Source organism: Mytilus edulis, chromosome 7 (genome assembly GCF_963676685.1).
Source record: "Mytilus edulis chromosome 7, xbMytEdul2.2, whole genome shotgun sequence".
NCBI classification, from domain to species: Eukaryota; Metazoa; Mollusca; class Bivalvia; order Mytilida; family Mytilidae; genus Mytilus; species Mytilus edulis.
The window spans coordinates 17,252,645-17,277,068 of NC_092350.1; the positions used below are offsets into that span (position 1 = coordinate 17,252,645).

General features: G+C 31.2%; 1 protein-coding gene across 2 annotated transcripts; it reads right to left on the reverse strand.

Moving 5' to 3' along the window:
- Nucleotides 1–1,999: 1,999 nt before the first annotated feature.
- On the reverse strand, nt 2,000–24,081 carry LOC139480890 (GTPase KRas-like). 2 transcript variants are annotated; one of them, XM_071263828.1, is made up of 8 exons: nt 23,909–24,081; nt 15,802–15,850; nt 10,619–10,647; nt 10,085–10,169; nt 6,391–6,493; nt 5,344–5,383; nt 4,765–4,925; nt 2,000–3,537 (listed from the first exon to the last, which is right to left on the reverse strand). In XM_071263828.1, exons 1-8 carry the CDS (start codon nt 23,937–23,939, stop codon nt 3,481–3,483), a joined length of 555 nt encoding a protein of 184 aa, XP_071119929.1. In that variant the 5' UTR covers nt 23,940–24,081; the 3' UTR covers nt 2,000–3,480. The 2 variants fall into 2 exon arrangements, with proteins under 2 accessions (XP_071119929.1, XP_071119930.1); XM_071263829.1 differs by lacking the exon at nt 15,802–15,850 and adding an exon at nt 15,875–15,923 and having other exon boundaries at nt 23,909–24,073.
- Nucleotides 24,082–24,424: the final 343 nt, after the last annotated feature.

Consider the following 24,424-nt stretch of genomic DNA (forward strand, 5'->3'; position numbering starts at 1 on the left):
TCACTTCGAAAAAATGACATAAATTTGACGAAGTTCTGTTTAGTGTACAACAAGTAGAATTAGATATTTTAGGGATAAAGAGAACCGACCAATGAATGAACAAAGAGACAAGTGAAAATGCGAATGTAGATGCATACAAATGGTTTTAAAACGATAAAAAAAAAAATTGATAAAGATTGGGACTTGACCATTGGAATGAGGATAGGTAAGAATGGTAAATTAATTTGATGTGACCTTAACCTACAGACTTTCTTCCCGTAATTATGGGTTGTTACTATCAAAAGTGATATTAGATTATTAATACACCTATGACCATTTCACTATACAAAAGCTAAATAAATCAATAAATATGATTTCATCTGATAAATAGACGAATTAAAAAAAAGTACAAGTATAATAACAAATACTTTCACATTTAAATATCAGTGCATCCACAAATATAATATGTGCCAACATAACACTAAAATGTAACCACAAACCATATCCAACAAGTTAACATAAAAATCATGATTAACATAAAAATCATGATTAACATTAAAATCATGATGTACATTTCCTCTGATTTTCTTTTTCAATTGACCTTATTTCAACAGATATATACAGAATACTGGTATTTTAACAGATTTCACCCATCATCTAATTTCAATGTTTATTAACACGAGGCATTAAAGTTGAAAAATCAAAAATCAACCTCTTCAATCATAAAAATGAAAATTTTAGTACATAAGTTATCTGATTACAGCGTACCTCTCTATTGTTAATCTATTTCTTGTGAATTTTGTAATGTACTAAATATTAATATTATTCCATCTGTATTTATTCTAAATTTTAAAATTTAAAGAAATTTTGAAATTTGATCCAATATATACAAAATATAAAATACATGAAAACAAATGTAAAAAAAAAAAGGTTGTAAAATTTAGTTAAGAAGGTCAGTCTTAGAAAAATACAAATTGAATATAAATATAAATCAAATTCTACAAAAAAAACATGAGGCCCACTGAGCTGTAATAAACTCTTTCTATATTATAATAAGCTAACAACAGCTGCATAGCAGGTAATGTAAGCTAAGTGATAATTGGTCATTTATGAGTCCAATGAACTACTCTTAACAAAAAAACAGCTAACACGTTTAAGGTTGCACATGGTCAAAAGGTTTACGTTTTGTTATTACCGCATCATTAGAAAGAAAACTATATTCTAACAATCAACAGGTGCTAATTGGCCTACCTACCAAGTAATTATAGAAATGTCATTATCTTGTTCATTTTCACATACAATATAAGAACCCGAACCAAAAAAAGAAGGAGAAATATTACTAAAACAATTAAAACATTTTAAATGTATATTATTGAATAACTCATTCATATTTTCAATATTGCCAAAGGAGTAGGTTCAGTAAGACCCCTTTTTGGCCCCAAAATATAGCAGTTTTAGAAAATTGTGAAAATGTAATCTTTAAGCTATATTTTGGAAAGCAAAATGCTTCTGCTACATAAATATGAGCTGTTTTTGACAATACAATGCACAAATATTGCGTTCTAGCATCATTAAGTCGTGCTAAATTACTGAAATCTTCAAAATTGTAACTTTTGGTTAATTTTTAGACGGTTTCCGTCTCCGTCTAAAACGAAAGTGGCCGCATTCGTGTTCATTCATAATATTGAAATGTAAGTTGTATTTGATGATAATACACAACATATATAAAGGTTGAGGATGAACACGGATGCGGCCACTTTCATTTTTGACAAAAACCATCTAAAAAGTGACGTATTTTGGCATATTTGATAGATTTTTCTTATTTACGCTTGGATCAGAGCGTTTTTAAGGACTAAATCAGTTAAAATCTTGCACATTAACTAATCGAATCAATTGAAATAGACACTTAAGTGTTTAAAAAGTGGCCAAAAACTTTCGTTAGATAAACCTGAAATTTGAGGCCAAAATCGGTCCTTACCGGACCTAGTCCTTTAAAAAAACAGAAAATATTTCAAATATCTTTTTCTTTTCAAACTTAAAAAGTTTACAGGGCAAAAAAAACCCAAACCCACATCTAATAACCTAGGGCTCATTCAAGTTAACTATTGTAAAATAATAACTGTATCAAAATTCTACTTCTATATAACAATATATTGAAACAGCTACTTAACATAAGAATAATTCATATCAAAATATATACTACTTAATTAAGAAATGCTATTGAAGCAGATAGAAAAAAACTTTTTTGTGCGATAATGAGTCTAGATTAATATGTTTCTAATTTAAGAACTATCTGATGTAAATATAAGTTATATAAATATAAAATTAAAGAAAATTCAATAATTTGTCTGATATTCTAATGATCAGGAGTAAAAAATGAACATACTAAAGTTCATAATATTGAATCATTTTGAAATCATTCGCATATTAAAACCCAAAAACAAAAAAACAAAATACATGAAAAATATTTGCCATTGTTCACCTAAGTTTTTTTGCCTTATAATAAGTCAATGTTAATGATTTGTATGTATAACTGGAATTTTATATACCTTAGCTGAAAATTAACAGGAACATGTACGTCAAATATTATTTTCTTGATGAATGTGCAACATTCAACTACAAAGTCGTACACAAGTTATGATTTTAACTTGTGTAGTTCATTCATAAAAGCAGCAATGCATCTAAATTTGAGACCTATTGCATATACAAATAAGCAATAAAAATTTAAAATGTTGACCATACATATGCTGCTGCAGATTATGTCCTATCCTATTATAGTTTAACAAAAATGTGTTTACTTTGACCAAATTATTTTCCTTCAATCGCCTATTTTGACGTTTACAAGATCTCACTTTAATATATGTAATGATTTTCCATACAAATTTTCAAAACTTAAAAGATGAAGTGACGATTTACAAATGAGGGACACAGGACGTCACTACAGACACATGACTAGTTACACAGTAGGGACTAGTGTAAAAAGGTGCTCTTTTATAAATATTCACAAAGGAGTAAAACATCAAGAAAAAAACCATAATTGGTGGAGGAAGCTTGAGTGTCCAGAGAAAACCATGGACATTCAGTAAGAATCACCCTAGTCAATAAAGGTCAGAGTTGACAGCACCTGATGTGTCAGGGTTCTTACTGACAACCTCAGTGTTGACAGGTTAGTGATTGGTGTAGATGAACTACTTAGACCACCCATCCAACGAGGCACCTATGTTTCCTTAAGAAAAATAACACAAAATGTATAAAACATATATACATAAATGTGCAAATGATATTATGCTATGAAATAACAGTAATATTGAAAACTGAGTACAGTGCCTGCAGACAAAATTGTTATTTTTTACTTAAAAATGCCCCCGAAATAAATATTTTTCTCTGATAAAAATCAAAATCCCTCAAATCAACATTGAGGAACAGATTACAGCTGTTTAAACATAATATTACAAAAAAATGTTACATAAATGACAGAAAAAATTTAAAATGTTCTTGTCTTCATATTAATAAGCACCTTGGCTTCTTTTTCCCTTTCTTAGGACCTTTTCTTTCTTTCTGTAAAATAGAGGGGAAAATATAATTTAATTGAAAGATAAATCTCTGTGAACTTTATCAATATGCCTTCATTCTATCATGCATATAGATTCTACTACTGCATCGTGTGTAATACGATATTTATCCACTTGAGAACGCGAGGCTTGCCGAGCGTTTTAAATATTTAAAGTTTAACTGTCGAGAGTGGATAAATATTGTATTACACGAGATTTGGTGGTGGAATCTGTTTCTCTAATGGTTTTCAAACAATACGCAGGCAAACTTATTGCTTTTTTGTGACTGATCTGCAAAAAGATGTGTTCTTTCTATGTGACGTCATCAGGCATGGTCACCTTTTTTCATGCCGTCACAATAGGAAATTCAGCGGAAATCAAGAATATTCGACCTCATAATCGAATTTTAACCAATGAAGAACTGAGATCAAACGAACCACACACTGATTAAATTTTTTTATACAATGGGCGCAGAAAAGGATACATTGATGAAGAATTAGAGAAAATGAATTATCCAATTTATTTTCAGGGTCAGTCCGTCATGCATACCTCTACATGGTTTAGTATGTTAGGTGTGTAGCTTCATACAAATCCTCTGAACATTTTGCTTTTTACAACGCAAATAACACTGACATCACAAATTGATGTATTACGTTATATCTCCTATTAGATAGATTATTCAAGATGCATTTCACCTTATCAAGCTTTTCATCATACTGATTGAAGTACAATAGATGCTTTGTATATCATATCATAGATCAAAACCATTTCCTTGTGCATTCCTTTGTATGGTTAGTTCACAGAAGTAAGAAGGAGCTAAGACAACATGATGAGGCTACACATATTTTACTTGCTGAAATATGCTAAGGGGTTGAGACTCAAGATAATCAAACTTATAAAATCTTCTTCCACAAACAGACAAACAGCAAATTTCTGTATACAACATAAATAATTGCTTATAAATTTTAGAATATGATTTTAAGCCTTTTACATTGACTATCTTGAAAATGGTAATAGCAGTATAACCACTGTTCCTTTGCTTTAATAGCAGTATAACCACTGTTCCTTTGCTTTAATAGCAGTATAACCACTGTTCCTTTGCTTTTTGTGTATTTTTGTTGTTGTGCATGCACTGAATTTGTGTCATGGATGGATACCCTGTATCCTTTGTTTTTCTATTAAAAGTCGGCATTTATTTTCAAGTTATAAATAGTTCTTAAATAAGCTGACTTACATATTTTCTAATTTCTCTCACTAGAGTATAAAAAGCATCATCAACACCCTGTCTTGTTTTGGCTGAGGTCTCTACATACGGTATATTATAACTATCTGCTACTGGCCTTGCTTGCTTTGCATCTACTGTCCGTGTCGGTAAATCCACTTTATTTCCTACCACTGAAAATTAAAAGAAAATAATTAATAATTCCTCGTTTCTTTTTCTCTAAGAATGCACAAACTGTCATGAAAACTGAATTCTTTCTTATTTGTCTGCCACTAGTTTTTCTAATATATTGATTGACACCATTTTCTCCACTATTGCACTATTTTGTGAAAATTAAGTTTTTATTGGTGGAGGAAACCTTTCAGTATGAAATCTGACAATTCTAGTCAATGAAGATTAGAGTTGAATATACCTGTATTGTAGCCTATTAACACTACTTTGTGAGTTCGAATCTGGCACAATACAGGTATATTCAACTCTGATACAGTGGTTCTACTACTAAGACCACTAGGCCTCCAAGACCCTAGTTTTGTAATAACACAATCACACATTAAATAAAGTGGGTTTACAGTTATTATGAAATGTACTTACAGACCATTGGCACTTCATCTGCATCTTTAACTCTTTTGATCTGTAAAAAAAAAAATATATAAAGCTATTCCTCAATAAAAATATTTGAACTTTAATAACTGAAGATTTCAAAACTTCATTTCATGTCCATGTATTTTAACATTGTCTGCATGAGAAACTATATGTATTCATCACAATGCAACTAGACAACAAATAAAATATATGTGTGGTTGCTATAATGTAAAAATACCATATAATAATCATATTATATTAAATATAAATATACAAATGAGCTGTCTTCTGCTTTTTGATCGGGTTGTTGTCTCTTTGACACATTCCCCATTTCCATTCTATAAATTATGAGTATTTTTTCTCTTAATTTTTTTTTATATCATTTATTTAGTTAAGGTGGTAGTTAATGCTTCAATAGAGTACTTGTCAATGCCATGATAGACTAATAAACAGTCTCTTAATTCTTGGGAAGTACATTTACTTAATACTAACATTTGTTATTTTTTTCACAACATATGACTCATAAATAGTTTCTTAGTGTTTGGACTTCATTAGGAAACTAAACGGTATCAACTAAACACCACACATTATTTTAAGTTTAAGGTAGAAAACACATTGTAAGCTTTTACTCCTTAGTTGTAACAGAAAAGTAACAAACAACATCATATCAAAACACTCATTATATGTTAGGACCTAAATAAATTACAATAATCATGAACATTTTTAATTATGAGTAAACTGCATTTTTTCTTTTGTGTTGTAAATGATAATGTGGCCATCATTTATTTGCAAAAGTCAGAGAAAAAATTAAAAGGTTAACTTACATAACACAAACTAATGAAATTCTTTGCATGACAGTATATTATTAAATAAAGAATGAATTGTTGGTTTGTATCTTGACAGTAAGGGCAAGGTGTTAAATGCATTACTCACAGTTAAGTAAGTTAAAGATGATACATTAGCATCAATCATGTCTTTTATTCAAAACTTATATCCATTTTTAATCAAAGTTTGACAAAATCTCAGCTACCTTAATTTAATAGTAATATAATCTACCTGTTCTCTATACTGATTAATGTCTTCAAACGATTTTGTATTATTTACAGCAAACACACAAAGAAATCCTTCTCCCGTTCTCATATACTGATCTCTCATAGCACTGAAAAAAAGATAATGAAACATTACACAAACATCATTCTTGTGAAATAATTTTCTTTTAATTTCTAATAAAGGTTTATGTAATTCAGAAAGTATGATATAAATAATAAGCTTCACCATAAAAGCATGATAAACCTTCTTTCTTAATCCAACCATTTATGTAATAACCTGTAATAAACTGTTATCACAGAGATATGTCTCGCTTTTTTGTAATTTCGATAACGCAAATGTTGGAGACTTTAACATGTAAGTTTTGCAAATATTCAAAGTCAACAAACAATGACTGAAGGTAAACAAACCTAAACACAAACTTATACATGTAAACTAAGCAAAATTTCATTTGAAGTCAATAAACCATAACTGAGGGGGCGGGGTCAAATAATCTCCATGGTAATGAGATATGCCAATGCTAATACAACACATACCAAATATCATTGACCTACCACTAGTGGTTCCCCATAAATTGACCTAATCTCAAACTAATACATGAAAACTAAGCGAAACTTTCAAATTAAAAGACCATGACTGAGTGACAGGGCCAAATAATCTCCACGGAAATGAGATATGCCAATGCTTATAAAGTATGTCCAGTACACAATGTTTTGTCGATATTGTCAACATCGCAAAGTCAACTTTATATTGTCATTTCGATATTTACATTGTATCCTATCTATGTGTTCTATACCTTTGTGTTTACACCGTTCATATTGTATACACCATGATGTTGACAATATCGTGTCAACATCGTGTGTATGTTGTATACATGTAGTCTATACCTTTCTGTTTATATCGTTCACATCGTATACATTGTGATGTTAACAATGTCGTGTCAACATTGTGTTTATGTTGTATATCAACTCTCTACGTTTCTGTTTACATCGTTAACATCGTGATGTTGACAATATCGTGTTTACATCGTCAATATCGTATAAATTTTGTGAACCTAGTCTTTACCTTTGTGTGTACATCGTTCACACTGTATACATTGTGATGTAATGTTGACAATATTGTGTCAATAAGCATCGTCTTTATGTTTTATTCATAGTCTATACTTTTCTGTTTACATCGTTCACTTGTATACATCGCAATGTAAACAATATCGTGTCAACATCGTGTTTATGTTGTATATCGACTCTCTACCTTTCTGTTAACATTGGTTACATCGTATACATCATGATGATTACAGTATTGTGTAAACATGATATCTTTTCAACAATGTATACATCACGATGTTAACAATGTCAACGATGTAAACAATATATAAGAGTTCAAACTAGATATCATTGAGTTGGGAGCCATCTCTGTGGGCCCCGCTGTGAATAATGTGCATTAAAAAATTGTATCTTTACCATAGGACATGGGTTTGTCAACTGAAATCAAAGTTTTTGACCTTGACCTTTGACCTAGGAAGTTGTAAATAAATTATGACACACCCTTTGGTGTTGGTTCATTATCATGTCAAGTATAAACTTTGAAATGATAACGGTTCTCAAGATATAGAGCGGACACGATCTTTACCATAGGACATGGGGTTGTCAACTGAAACCAAAGTTTTTGACCTTGACCTTTGACCTAGGAAGTTGCACATAAATTATGACACACCCTTTGGTGTTGGTTTATATACATGTCAAGTATAAACTTTGAAATGATAACGGTTCTCAAGATATAGAGTGGACACGATCTTTACCATAGGACATGGGATTGTCAACTGAAACCAAAGTTTTTGACCTTGACCTTTCACCTAGGAAGTTGTACATAAATTATGACATACCCTCTGATATTGGTTTATATACATTTCAGGTATAAACTTCAAAATGATAACGGTTCTCAAGATATAGAGCGGACACAATCTTTACCATAGGACATGGGGTTGTCAACTGAAACCAAGGTTTTTGACCTTGAACTTTGCCCTAGGCAGTCGTTCATAAATTATGACACACCCTCTGGTGTTGGTTCATATACATGTCAAGTATAAACTTTGAAATCATAACGGTTCTCAAGATATAGAGCGGACACGATCTTCACCACAGGACACAGGGTTGTCAACTGAAACCAAAGTTTTTTTACCTTGACCTTTGACCTAGGAAGTTGCACATATATCATGACACGCCCTCTAATGGTGGTTAATAAACATGTAAAGTATAAAATATGAAATCATAATGGTTCTCTAGATATGGAGCAGACACAAAAGTGTTACGGACGGACGGACAGACAGACTGATCACTATAGGGTACCCACCTAAAGGCGGGGCCTTAACAATGTAAACGATGTTGACACGACATTGTGTTAACATTGTAAACGTCCCAATGTGAACGATGTAAACACAATATCTTTTCAACATTGTATACATCGCAATGTTAACAATGTCAACGATGTAAACAATACATTAAGGTTCAAACAATGTAAACGATATTGACACGACATTGTGTTAACATTGTAAACGTCGCAATGTGAACGATGTAAACACAATTTTTTTTCAACATTGTATACATTGCAATGTTAACAATGTCAATGATGTAAACAATATATTAAGGTTCAAACAATGTAAACGAATATTGACACGATATCGTGTTAACATGGTAGATATCGCGATGTTGACTATATTGAATAAACATTGTGCACTGGACATGAATGATGCTTATACAACTGCATACCGATTAACATTAACTTACCACTAGTGGTTCCCCATAAACTGACCTAATCACAAACTAATACATGAAAACTAAGCAAATGTTTCAAAGTCAATAGACCATAACTGAGGGGGCGGGCCAAATATTAATACAACTGCATACAAAATATCTTTGACTTACCACTAGTGGTTCACCATAAACTACACCTAATCACAAACTAATACATTGTTGACACTGTTGTGACTGAAGCATACCTATGTCTAGTTTGACTCCGTCAAGCGAGACAAAAACACCACTTTAGAGTTAAAGAATTTTACTGCAACTGATACATGTATCTATCTACTTTCGTTACAATTGATTGACCAATGGTGTTTTCCTTAAAACAATCACTTCTGAGTTGTGTCAAAAAAGTTTTCTATTATGACACACAAAAAGTTATGATAAATATTTTAATGTATTCATTGTCAAATAAACTCCAAATTGGTTCATACTTCTAGATTTAGAATAACAAATATGAATATAGTACTTAATGACATAATGGAAAAAAAACTTTTACAAAAACCATGAGAGATCCATGGTCCATGATAACCTGGCTTTATTCACAGCTGAAGCAAAAATTTGGTTTGATTAAACAAGTTTTCTTTCCAACAAGGAATTATCTTAGTCTTACACATCAACAAACCTAAATAATGCATAAAATATCATTTTGTTTTAAGATTTCTGAGGTAGTGCTATACATGTAGCTGACATGCATTACCATTATCTGGACATAATACGACATATATATATATAAATAATATAAGAAACTATACAGCATGTACAGTATAGTTTTTAATCATTGGTGAAGGCCCAACAGTTATCTAGAATTACTTATACATGTATTTTTGTCATTTGGAATCTGGTGGACAGTTGCCTCGATGGCAATCATACCTCATTGCCTTACTTGTATATTATTTTTGTACCTGTATTCTTCTTGACCTGCAGTATCTAGGATATCTAGTAGACATGTTTCTCCATCAATTACCACTTGTTTTCTGTAGGAATCCTCTATAATTAGACAAACATTTATTGAGTAAGGGGAGGTAAATCTTGTTTAGCAATACCCATTCATCAAATTCTATTGATATTAAACTCCATAAGCATGACAAATGTAAACAGTAATATGATCTTTCAAAATCAATAAACATTATTATATAAAAGATATCAACACGAACATGTGTTCTCTCAATGTAAATAAGTATACCTTAATATTTTTAAATACTGAGTGATATATGAATAAATTAGCAAAAGTTAAAATTTGAATATTAAAGTTTATTTAAGAATGATAAACTGTTAAAAGTCTCATCTAGAATGGAATAGAGTACAGAGATTCAAATTGCAATGAAGAACTGCTTGAACTTTAAGAAAATCAGATGATATCTTTCATTGTTCCTGTTTCAGACTAATGTAACATGGAGCAGACTAAATAATGACTGGTACCTATATCTGCTACATACCTATTGTAGGATCATATTCTTCTACAAAACTGAAAAGAGAAATAAACCAGATCAATGACTAAGAACCACATGTTACAGTACTGTAAATAAATAAATAAATCATGTATTTCAAAATGTAATCACAATATGTGTCTGATGAATGGAAATTTCTTCATTCAATATTAGTAGCAAAAAGATAAAAACAAAATACTACAAGTAAACAACTACCCTACCTAGTATAAGACATACCTATATCACATATTTATAATCTAGACTAGCAGTTGTTTCTTGACATCAGCAAATAAAAAGGTCAATGTATTTATCATTAAAATCTTAAGTATTGAGGTGTTTAGCATGTTTTGTTAGAAATTAATCTCATTCATTCTTACTATAAATTTTCATCTCTGAATCTATGGATTTTGTTTTGCCATTTTATTTACTTAGATTTGAATGTACAAATACAAATGTAATTGTAAGTGCATTGCAACACAAATTAGGATCTAAAAGTATGATAATAAATTAAAGCATTCAAAATTCTGGATCCACATCTGACCATGTACATGTTGCAGACTGTGTGTTTCCCTGTAGATGTTTTGTTTAAGACTTTATGTTGCCTTGTAGATGTTTTGTTTAAGACTTTATGTTGCCCTGTCTTATGGCAATGTATGGTTATATTTGTTGTCTTTATTTTGCTTTCTCATTGATGTACAATAGCCCACTTTTATTCAAATTCTACAAATGCATGAAACTATTTTTTTTGCGAATTAGATACTTACATGTAGCATATGCTTATCAAACGTCTCTTATTTGTTTAGATCTTAAAATTAGTTCATAAATCAATTTTTACATTTTTGCTTTTATAATTATTTTTTTTTCTTCCAAACACATATTTCTATTTAGTATAAAAGTGTTTCCTGCAAAGCCTGTTTTTCTCCATTAAAACTCAAGTGTAAACATATTTGACACACCAGTAATTTCAGTTCATTAAAACTTGAAGCTTATAAATCTGTTATCAAATACCCTCATTACACAGAAAATAAATCACTAAAAAACAGTGGGAGATTTTTTCTGTTTTTTATCCAATTTCATTGGGATTGACTCGTCATGTTTTCACAACTAAGATTTTTTTTTATATAAATATTGATATAAGAGTGGGCAACTTATTGAATTTCAATATTAAATCAAGAATGGTATCATAATTTGTTAGCTTTATCACGTTTTGTTTTATTTTGTTACCAAACATTTATTACTAGTATATATCCTACCCTCTGGAAATGTTTATAATATCCACCTTTTTGTCAGATAAATCTGCTTAACAGATTTAGATGTACATGTACTAATAGAACAAATTTGACCACAACCACAGGTTAACATGCTGACTTTGTCACTAGTTTTCTCTAGTTATATATTATGTTTTTTTTCTTTTTATTAAATTTGACATTAGTATCTGTTATTATTATATTGCACATTTTCAAAATTTCAACACTATCTATAGACACATGTTTTTGTTTTGTTTAAAGACCATTTTTGACCACTCATTTTATTTCCATGGTTTTGAGTTTTTGGTTTGCTAGTATCTCATTGGTCGTTTGAATGGGAGGGGGCATCATCCCCTGTTTCTTTGTTCTTTATTATTTCAGACGGTTTCTCTCTATTTTTTTATCTGTTTTGCCAATTATACTTTATTCTTTTTATTTTAACACCCCATTATTCTCTGTCCTTTTTTGTGGTCTATTTGGAATTGTGTATTTTTTGTTTTTTTGGCTTTATTCTGCACCATTAGCTCATTATTCTCTCGTCTGTCAACCCCATCAAGACCCTTATTGACATTAAATTGAGAGAAAATGGAGAATGTGTTAACATTATTGATATGCCTTTTTTTACTCCTTTCAAACACGAGTTATAAATGAAATCATGTGGCTAGTTGCCATGAAATTAATGCAATTTTTCAATTCTTTATAATTTTTTAAATGATCTAAGGACTTGACTACTACGTACTAACAAGGACAAGACAAGTGTTATATCGTAAGATCTTTAAACAAACAACTATACAATGAGTGCATGTCATCCCTCATTGGCAAGCAATTATTTAAAAGTTGTTTACTTCCAGGTTTAAAGTGCAAACAACACTTGAATTATTAAAATGGAAATGAGATGTGCCAATATATAAATATATACTAATGCAATTACTAACAAAATATCATTGATTCACCATTAGTGGTTCGAGATCAGATCCAGCCATTTTAAAAAGGGGGGGGGGTGCCCAACCAAGAATAAAAAAAGGGGGGGGGGTCCAACTATATGTCCCCATTCAAATGCATTGATTGTCCCAACCCCATAACACCTCCTCTGGATCTTCTACTGTGGTTAATGTAAGACTGATAAATAGGTGCCAGACTTCGTACGGGCATATTCAGAAAACAGATAGGCAACAGTCTTCAAAAGGACAAATAAAAATGACACTTTTCTGGAAAAATTTTGGTTGGTTATATAGGGAATCACTGAAGCCTGGCGGGAGGGGCCCCCTCTTAGGCAGTCAGTTGGCGTCCCCACTTATGAAAATTTCTAGATCCGCCACCGAGTTCAACAATCCAATGGAGTATGCAAAATCAAACCTAAATCTGTGATAAAGGCCATTAAAGAACATTTTGACTGGCATTGTAAAGGTCCAATCAAGGAGGTTATATCTACTTGCTCCTAGGCCTAAATTAATATATTGTTTGTTTCCCCAATCCCGACCCTGCCAAGCCAGGTGTGGGTCGGAAGGTAGGGAAATAATTTTATTTTTTCCAAAAAGCTTAAAGAACATTGGATGATCCTGCAAGCCTGAAAATCGGAAATGAATAAAATAATATTTGACTTAAATTTGACAATAAAATTTTATGAGTAGCACTGTTTTTGCAGGGTCGGTCGGGATTGGGGAAACAAACAATATTTTATTTTAGGCCCTACACAACTTTTCTAAAGGGTACAAATTCAAATCCATCAAATGAAGACTTTAGGATTTCTATAGATAACACCAGATACTTTCAGCATGTTCAGGTTGAAATTAATTTTACAATAATTAACAGGATTTTATCATATAAAATAAAAGAATAAATGCCAGACCAGATAGGAATTTCTTTTGGGCTCCTGATTACATCATTAATTTACATGTACATTTTTTGTACCTCCACACCAATGGTATTTTAATTTTTTTCAATTTCATTTATCAAAAAATCCATCATCTTTCAAAAGGGATGCATGTATTCTTATCATTTATGAAAAGTCTTCCTTTGTCAGGTTATACATTAGATTTCTCTTTTTTTCGAGACAGTAAAACAGATTGGATATGTTTTCTTTCACTGACTATAGAAGAAAGCAACTAAAAGTCTTATTTTAGAACTGTTTCTTGGAACCTCTGTCACTAGAGTCAATCAGGAAATGGCAGTAAAACTGTATTATTCTCCATCCTCTTTTATTTCTGTGTAATATCATAGGTTACAATGTAGTTTTTCATCATGGAATACTTCTAAAACAATTATTTTTTTTTATTGCGCACAAAACCAGGGAAGGGATCCGCTAAAACCTTGCCCTTCCTTAGTTTCTCAGCTTCACCCATTTTTTTTTTTTTTTTTTTATATTTTTCCAACATTGACCTAATATTGTATGTGTATATATAGCTGTCAGAAAATATGTGTTAATATAAACTATATCTATAAGTTGAGCATTCCATGGGCTGTTATTAATCATGGTAATTGTTTTCAATGTATGATAGCTCATACTATAGAAAGGTCATCTACCTAACAACATTGATACACACCACCTTTTTTTAACAGACCATTTCAGTTATCATTTAGGCAAACAAAATTGAATGTCAACTTGGTGAACGTAATATTGATCTAGTACATTGTAGTAGGTATCTTAATCTGATCTATAGGTTAAGTCTGGGTATAAAAGTATAAGACTAGGTATAAAAGTTTATGTCTGGGTATAAATAAAAGTACATGTAGTATTACTAATCAAATTATGGACAGCTTCTACCATTGTCTACAAGGAACCCTATTTGTTAGTTTTCATCATTGATGGCTTATTTCCATCTGTATACGACAAATCTAATTCTTACTTTGATTTTGATGTATTTTATAGGGATCAGCACAATATAATTCAAGAGTTGAGCTTATAAAATAATAGTTTTACATGTAACTGTTTAAAATTTATAATTTTAATTCTTTTTGTGATATTCTTAAATGTGTGTGTACACAAATGTATGTACAGTACAGTCTTCACTGTTCACGCTTAACAACAACTCCTAAGGCCATTGCTTGTAATTTTGCTTTCAGGCTTATAAAATCCAACTAAAATTTTCAAAAAATTGAGCTCCTCAGCTTGTGGACTAAAAAGTTAAGCTCTAAATTAAAGCTGTATGTACAAATATATCATGATTTTTTGACAACTTATTTTGGTTTATTTGGGCCCAAAGATGCATGATTTTGTGTAAAATTTAAACGCATTGTCACCTTTTATACTCAAATTGACACAGTATTACTGTACATGTAGGTATGTAACATTGGGTGTTCAAGACAGCACTGTACTACAGTAAACCTTTTTTCACATTAAATTTTAAAATGAAACAGCGGCACCCATGCTGATCACAGTATTGAGATTAACCATTAAACTAGACTAAATAAGACTAGAACTTAGAATTGAAAAAAAAAATTTATCCTTTAACTGTTACATGTGTTATTAGCTTTGAGTTAGCTTAAACTATTAACTGAGTACTTTTAAGTTAGTTATTTTTTACTTCATACCATTGGATGTTTACAGTTTGTTTTTATGTACAACTATTACACCACTGTCGCAGATTAGGGGAGAGATCAGCGCTCACGGGCCCGATTAACACTTCCACATTTTGTATGTGGCTGTGCCAAGTCGACTCAAGAGTGTTCATTCATGATCACTGGTTTTTGCTGGTTTCTGTTAATATATTTGTTTTTCATTTTTTTGTTTTGCATAAATCAGGTCGTTGGATTTTTCTTTTTCGCATTTCTTCTTGTCTAGGTTTTAATAGGTGACTACACATAAAGTGTATGGGTAAATCATTTTACTCATTGTTGAAGAACATACAGTAACGTACTGTAGTTGCTTAAATACATGTTATTTTTACTCTGTTGGATAGTTCTCTCATTGGTAATCATACCACATCTGTTATTTTATAAACTCACTGATTCTGTATAAGTTGGATGGTTAATGCACTTTTGCCTACGCCACCAGCTGAAAGAGAGAAAATAGACTTACTGATTTTGAATAAGTTGTATGGTCAGGGCACTTTTACCAACACCACCAGCTAAAAGAAAAATAGAAATTACCTGATATTGAGCACAGTTAAACTTTAAAGCTACACATAAACTACCGTATATAAATAAAATAAGCTTCAAACCCACATGTAATGAAAGTGTGAATTGGCTTACAATGGAACAAGTTAGTCAGAGGGCCTGTACTTAGGAAATTTCTGGATCCGCCACTGTTACATGTAGTTAACTACAGATGTGTTAAACATATTCTCCAAACTTTGAATTATTTTTCATAGTGAGAGGACATGCATCATCTACATACATTTATAGCTAAAAGTGAAGTTAAAGGATAATGCTAGCTTCTTTTCATTCTTTTACTTAAGATGCTCCTACATGTACATGTATATGAACTATGAACATGATGAAGTCTGCCTTATACATGTTATATGAATAAAGAAAAAAGTTGACAAGATGAGGAGCACAGTTAGTTCTCATGGATTTGTCTGTCCCCAAAGTTAACAAATATGTTTTCAGTCAGGAAATCAAACTTCCTGATAATGTCAGTTTTACAGATTTTTTTTTTAAATCAGTATTTTTTGTACAAAGAACAGTCTGACACGACAGTACATTGTAACTGTACATGTACATGTAATTTACATGTATTATCTCTTCCCTATTAAGACAAAAAAGTATCTATCTTGTATCTATGTTGACCATTCTTTTCTAAGGAACAAAGCAGGAAAAATTCTTTCAATTGTTCTTTAATTTGGAATGGTCATGATGGTGAATACTTTTATAGAAGCTGTCTCATATTATCAATAACATGTTATCTGAAACACTGAAACACAGGTACAAATGTATTTCTTGTTTAGACCAACATGTAAGTTTGGGATTGGAATGTTCAGGAAAATAAAGATTTACTACAGTTTTTTATTGATGTAAGTCATTCCAATTGATATTTTATAGTGTGATGTTATATTGTTGTTTCAGAAAAGGGAGAAGGTTTGGTACCATTAAAACATTTAATCATGTTAATCCTGCTGCAATTGTTTGCACCTGTCCTACATGTAAGTGATCAGGAATCTGATGTTCAGTGGTTGTCATCTGTTTATGTGGTTCGTGAGTGTTTCTCATTTTTCGTTTTTATATACATGTAGATTAGACAATTGGTTTTCCTGGTTGAATGTTTTTACACTAGTAATTTTTGGGACCCTTTATACAGTAGCTTGTTGTTCCGTGTGAACCAAAGCTTCGTGTTGAAGGCTATACCTTGACCTATAATGGTTTACTTTTATATATTGTTACTTGGATGGAGAGTTGTCTCATTGGCACGCATACCACATCTTCCTAAAATGTATATCTATGAATTCAAAATTTGTTTACACATACATGACATACATGTATAGTTTAGTTCAAAGATGGTAATATAATTTTGTAGTGTTACAAATGTACAGTCTGATCTCATTTTACGCACTCCAGTCATTTGATAATGTTATAAACATATATATATCATTTATATGCACATGTATCTACATGTATTCACATGATGGCAGATGCAGTGTTAGGATTTGTGTAATGTCACCTTACTAGGGTTCTCCTTTAGGTGAGTCCATGAGTCCTGAGTCCTGGACTCCTGCAAATATGTCTGGACTCACCATTTTCAAAGATGCATCAAGAATGTAAAATTTTGTATTAACTGAACCCGCATAGATATAGAAAGATGTGGTATAAGTGCCAATGAGACCACTCTCCATCCAAGTCACGATTTTTAAAAGTAAACCACATATCATTTTATAGCAAAAGTTTAAAAGTAATCAAAATTTAATGTCATTTCATTGCTCTATTAATTAATATATAGGTCAAGGAGACTAAAATAATAAATCATATTGCAATAAAATATCTTCTTCTTACTGTTTGTCCTACTGTGGCAAAAAAAGAGGAGTCCCTGAACTCGGCTTCAACAGTCCTTATTGAAAACCCTGCAGCTTACTATTATATATAAGGTTCCGACAAGGCAAGGGTTATAACAAGTAAACGGTGATAGAATACTTAAATGTGCTTAAGTTGGCTGTTTGAAAACTTTAATAAGTAGATGCATAGACAAATGTCATTGGACTTTGTCTACCTAGAAATAGAAACAACAACTATCTCTGAGCTATTCTATTGATTTGATTGAAACATGAAGTCCTTAGGGTCATAGTTACATGTATATCACCAATACATGTACTTATATTGGATTGTTTGGTCATAATGTCTTAAAGCTTCCAATAATAGGATTATGTTTTGTGACAAATACATATATTTCAGAATCATGACATCTTCTATAGGTACAACTTCACTCTGAAGATTTATATAACATGTATAATGTGTGTTTCAAATTAACCAAACCCCTGGTTTGACAGGGCTTTTTCAAATTTTATGTCTTACAATTCTATGCATGCAAAAGACTTAAAAACAAGTAAAAAAAAATCCTATTAAGTTACATTGTGGATATGAAGGAATCGGTTTTTAAGTGCAATAATTATATCACTAGCCATAGGTACACAGGGGATTTTACAATTATGTTAATTAAACCCCATAACAGCTGGATCATTTATTACATATGGGCAGGAATTCGCTAGTGAAATTTTAGGGTCAATAGTGTTTATCCAATTCAAAAATAAAGAAATCATGCAAATATGGAGAATAAACATTGTTTAAATATCAAAGTGGGTTAGTCTTTATTGCCACATGCAAAAAAAATGGATCCAATTAAAAAAATCAACAAAAAATCAGCACTTGTTATGTGCTGGCAGTTGAAAACTGTAGACAAAAAGTGTGACATTTCTGCAGTGGCAAAACCCCTAGTCATATTTAGAATATGCCTGAAGAATTGTTCTACTATAATAGTTGAAAATCAACTGCAAAATGATCAGTCTATCATTTAGAAACCCCATTTTGTACAGAATCCGATTATTGCTGCAAATAAAATACGTTTGAAAATGAACAAGTGCATGTAACTTTTCCCGTCAACAAATGTTACATGCACCTTTTCATTAGCTGATTAGCTTTGGAAACAAGTTATTGGTCCAGCATGGCAAATTTTGAAAGGTGTCAACAATGGTTACAATTTGGATTTCATGATTTTTATCAATCAACTGAAGTTTGAAAAATATAGAAGGTAAGAAAATTTATTTCATTTTCGTGTCAATACTGCCCAATAATACTCATCTTTTTATAACAGTTGTATACTTTTTATAGTAAGTATTAACCTAATTATTTTTTTCACATTTCAACCCAATGACAATTACATTAAAATGTGGCTTTGTCATCTTTCACACTTGGCATCTACCAGTGATCAAGCAGATGATAAGAGAGTGGGACCAGGTTAATTTGACCTCACAATGAAGTGTTACATGCACTTTTTGTGTAAATTAGGTTCTTTGATAATGATGTGTGACTTGCTTTGCAATTTTGTCAAAAAATATAAGTTTATCTTGTATTTAAACAGGTTTGACCCTTACGATATTCATTTTATTGCTGGAGAGATTTCTGTACATAACATTGACACGAAAATATTTACCAAGGAAAGGTGTCTATGATACATGCAAAAGCTTTTTTTTGTACGGTTTGCCTTATCAATCTAATTTTTTACATGAAATACCACAGATTAATTGCCAATTTGATTAACTAGTACTTGTATTCATTCTCAGCATTATAAAGATAACTGGCCACTTAATTTGAAAACATAAAATGTAACATTGACACCAGAATAAAAACAATATTACTTTATTACACTTAAAGCATAATTGGCCAGTGCATAATATTAAATCAAATGTAAATTTATGCTGAATTCTTAACACTGAGAAGTTGTTGATCTTTCTTGATTTCTAGACTTTACAATATTTCCTTGTAATTCTTATCGTTTAAAGGCATGTAACATTGACACATCTTCTGCGTCCAGGTTACATGCTACAACCTAATAAATGTGCATACAATTATTCAATCAATAAAATCTTGTTGAAATTTAAATTTGCTTCATTAAAATGATATTAAAGAAATAAATGAGTTTTAATTATTTGTGTTTATTTTTTTCCTGATTGACTAGCAATTTTTCCTCATCATTTGTTGGTGTTCCTGTCAATGTTACATACATAACCCAGAATTATAATGTTTTAAAAGCATTGATTTCCAAACCTCTTTTATGAGCTTTAAAATGAGTTTATCTGAGTTTATAAATGACTAACATCTGGAATATTGTCATCACACAATTTCTTTGATGCTCCTATGATAACTTTATGAGTAACATGGACTACGATTTTTGTATCAGGTCTTTTTTGTGTTACATGAGAAGATTTTACTGTGTTGAAATCAACAGTTAATCTAATTTTTAATATTCAAAGTTATTATTATGATACTTATTTTAAAAAATAATGTATAAAGTAAACCCAAATTAAACTTTTTTTTCATTAAGAAATTGTGTATGTAACATTGACAGAGTCTATTATTTAGAATTTTACATGTTCAGGCCAGTGTTACATGCGTAAGCAAAACTTACTGCCATATGGAGCTATTATCTTATTTTTATTTTACAAAATTAAAGCGTTTTCATGTTTTCCTGTTTAATTTGTCTTTTAACACTAGTTAGTAACATTGACAACAATATTTTGTGTCAAGATTTTTTTATGTTACATGCAAAGGTATTACTTCCTTAAAGTCAGACATTTATATAACATTTTATAACCTAAATGATTAATTAGATATTACTGGGCAGCAATTATATTATTTCTCCAAAGTTGACTATTAAGCACACCACTTTCATCTTATGGTCTTCATGTATGTAACATTGACATACAACCTTTTACTTTTCTGTCAATGTTACACGCATGAACAGAACTGATAACATTTACTAACTCCTTTATTTGCTCTATAAAGAGATTATTGATAATTTAACTTGTTTTACCACCATCAAACTTCATCTTTATTTCTAAATATAGATATTCTTTTTAGAAGTGTATTTTCTTCATTGACAACAAAATTGGTGTCAGTCTTGAAAATTTACATGCAATTTTTAATAAAAAAAATCTACAGGCAATATAAACCTAAGAAAGAAAAAAATGATCAGCAATAAATGTGATGAAGAAAACTCTCAGGAAGATGCTGCAAAAAGATACTGTCCCTGTCAACCAGTCAGATGGTGATGTCCCTGGCAGCCAGACAGATGGTGATGTCCCTGTCAGCCTGGAGGATGGTGATGTACATATCAGTCAATCAGTAAGTTGGTGATGTTCCTGTCAGTCAGTCAGTCTGTGATGTTCTTGTAAGCCAGTCAGAGGGTAATGTCCCTGTCAGCCAACAGATGGTGATGTCCTAGTCAGCCTGGCAGATGGTGATGTTCATATTAGTCAGTCAGTTGGTGATGTTCCTGTCAGTCAGTCATATGGTGATGTTCCTGTCAGCCAGTCAGATGGTGATGTCCCTGTCAGCCAGTCAGATGGTGATGTCCCTGTCAGCCAGTCAGATGGTGATGTCCCTGTCAGCCAGTCAGATGGTGATATCCCTTTCAGCCTGTCAGATGGTCATAACCCTATCAGCCTGGCAGATTATGATGTCTGTGTTAGCCAGTCTGATTAGGTCCCTATTAGTGAGTCAGGTGGTGACGGTCCTTTCAGCCAGTCAGATAGTAGTGTTTGTCTGTGTCAGAAAACCAGATGATGGTGACTGTGTATGCAGACATACTAGTGATCTCCAATTTGACCATTCTACAGCAGTGTAGAAGATAGTTATTTCAAAATCTTGTTTATCTATCCATTTTCAATCACCAGTCAACACATGTATCATGTGTATTTACTGATGCTCATTATAGAAATCATGAGGAATTCAATTTGTAACATTTTTTTTTAATTGTTATGCCAATAATGACATTCCAGAATATCTTTGCATTATAAGAGGTTCAGGCTCCTTCTGATTTCAAAATAATAATAATAAACTCATCATGGATACCAGAATTGAAATTTTGTAGGCCAGAAACGCTTTTCGTTTACAAAAGACTCTTCAGTGACGCTAATGAAACAAAAAAGTAAAAGAAGGCCAAATAAAGATGAAAACAGGACTATGGTCTAGTGGGTGTTGGTTTTCTCTTCTGAATTGTTTTACACTGGTCATTATGGAGCCCTTTAAATTGTGGCTTCCTGTAGTTTAGGTAACAAGTTTTCAAGATGAAATGGCATTGAAAAATCGAAGCAAGATATTTGAGAGTTTCTATATTATTGTAAATTTTATAATCTATGCATGGATTTTGGTTCTGATTGAGGGTAGATTAATTGTTGTTTTGTTTTTTTCTTTTTTTCAGATAGATAGTTGAAGATGTTGGAGACAGGAAACAAGAAACAAGAAACTTGTTTTGAATGTTTGAAATAAAATTTATTGTTTAAACCTTAAAAAGTTATCATAAATGTAAGATTAACCAGCAGAAATAAAACGAGATATTGGGTAATATGTCTATCAGACAACAACCTCAAAAATGAAACCCAAATTGTTCTTTATAGAAGTTATGTAATCGATTGAAAATAAGATTCTCAATAAATGCAGCTGTATCAACCTCTCGTAGATTTGTCCATATTTTGTCTTGGTTTTTCATACTATTAGTTTTAAGTGTAACTGTGTCACATGAATGAGGGATACATGTAATCATTTTGTACCCTTACTTTGTCAGTATTAGTTATTGAGTGAGAAACTTTGTGGATGCTGATGGTTGTGTGGTTGTCTTCTTATCAATCTCATCCCCGTGCATAAAAAAAACAGGTTGCTTACTTACTGATATAAAAATGTTTCATGTTGTGGAAATTTTGGATGACTCCTTCATCAATTGATCTATCTTTGGTCTTAATTTTATTTTTCTGGTTATTTTGACATTTGAATATCTTTTAATTTAGCCTTCCATAGTGTACCACCATGAACAAGCATAACTACTGGTATAGTTAAAAAAAAATATGTCTGCTGTCTGAAATTTAGGTGAATGGTTTTGGTATTAACCACTATTTAAATAATATCATATATGAGAAATGTGGCAGTATAATTGTATAATTTACATTCAGATGGTTGTTTGGAGGCTTTTTATATCTTATAAGGTCAATTCTGGCATGGTTCATTATTCATATTTTTTGTGTCCACGTTACATGCAACATTTAAGTCACTATTTTATGACAGAAATGAGATAATTGCAAAAATATTAATACAATTTTTTAATGTGAGGGTAACACAATGAAAAAGAGCCTTTACATGTTCAGAAAGAAAATGATTCTTACTGTATTTATCTCTTAAACATTGCATGTAACATTGACAGAAAAGAAGAGGAAACTTGTTTTCACAAAATTTCTGAAAGAAATGAAAATATACATTTTAGAGTTTTGATGATAGACAAGGTTTTGTGATCAATATATATGATATTAAATGTTGAATAAGTTAAGGAATCATTAATCTCAATTTGGAAAAAGTGTCTATGTTACATGCTCCAAATACGTTATTTGCTTTGATTTCAAACTGACGCAAGTTTAAAAATGATTTTTTTGGTTACAAATAGAAGGACACCATTTGTAGCAATAATTTGTAAAAAATTTAGAAGCTTATAATGATTTTTATTTTTTTCTTACAATGTCACACTAAAGTAGCATTAGTGAATTCCTGCCCATATATCTTTTGTATGTCTTCTGGTAGTACAATTTTTTGTGAAATATATGCATAATATTCAACAGGTTGCATTCTTATAATACTCAGTGTAAATGTTTTGTCATCATGACAATGGTTAATATGTGTTGCTTCTACAACATTTGATCAAGATATTGTAATTTCCCTATCACTAAATGCTCGAAATGATTTAGTCCCTCTACTGATAATGTGAGGAAAATTAGTCATGAATTTTATTGCGAAGTAAACAATGCTCTCATGGGCGATGTCTGTTTTGGTGTCTTCTGAGATACAACAAAAATTTAACAGCTGACACACATCAAGTATCAGTTTGTCACCCATTTCGTCCCTTAAATTTATTAAAAATACAAACCTCCAACAACCACAAGCTTGTATTCTGTCATTTGAAAGACCAGTTCATAAATCCACTCAAAATAAGATGCACAAATATTACAAATGTTCACCACACACAAAGATTTTTAACCCAGTGACCCTCCGTTCTTTGAAGCGAGGCACTAAACAGGCATTGATGACCCAATTTTTGTCAGTCGCATTATATATACCCCAAAATTATTTAGAAACGTAAGGGATATTTGTCATTTCCGAAATTAAATCTTGTCGTCTTTCTTAAAATGCAAGAATATTCATTAATCTGTTTTCTAGATCTGGTTATATTTATTATGACTATAAATTTAAACCTTTGAAAAATCAAGTTTATTCATCTAAACAAAAATGGAATTCAACAGCATTCTGTTCAACGGTTTTCAAGGGGGTTACCTTTCTATAAATAGAAATTATTTTGACTAAAAATAGTAACAGGTAGTCTCACTTGTTGATTCGTTGTTATTCCTGAAGCTTTGAATTACTATCAAAACTGAAGTACAAAATG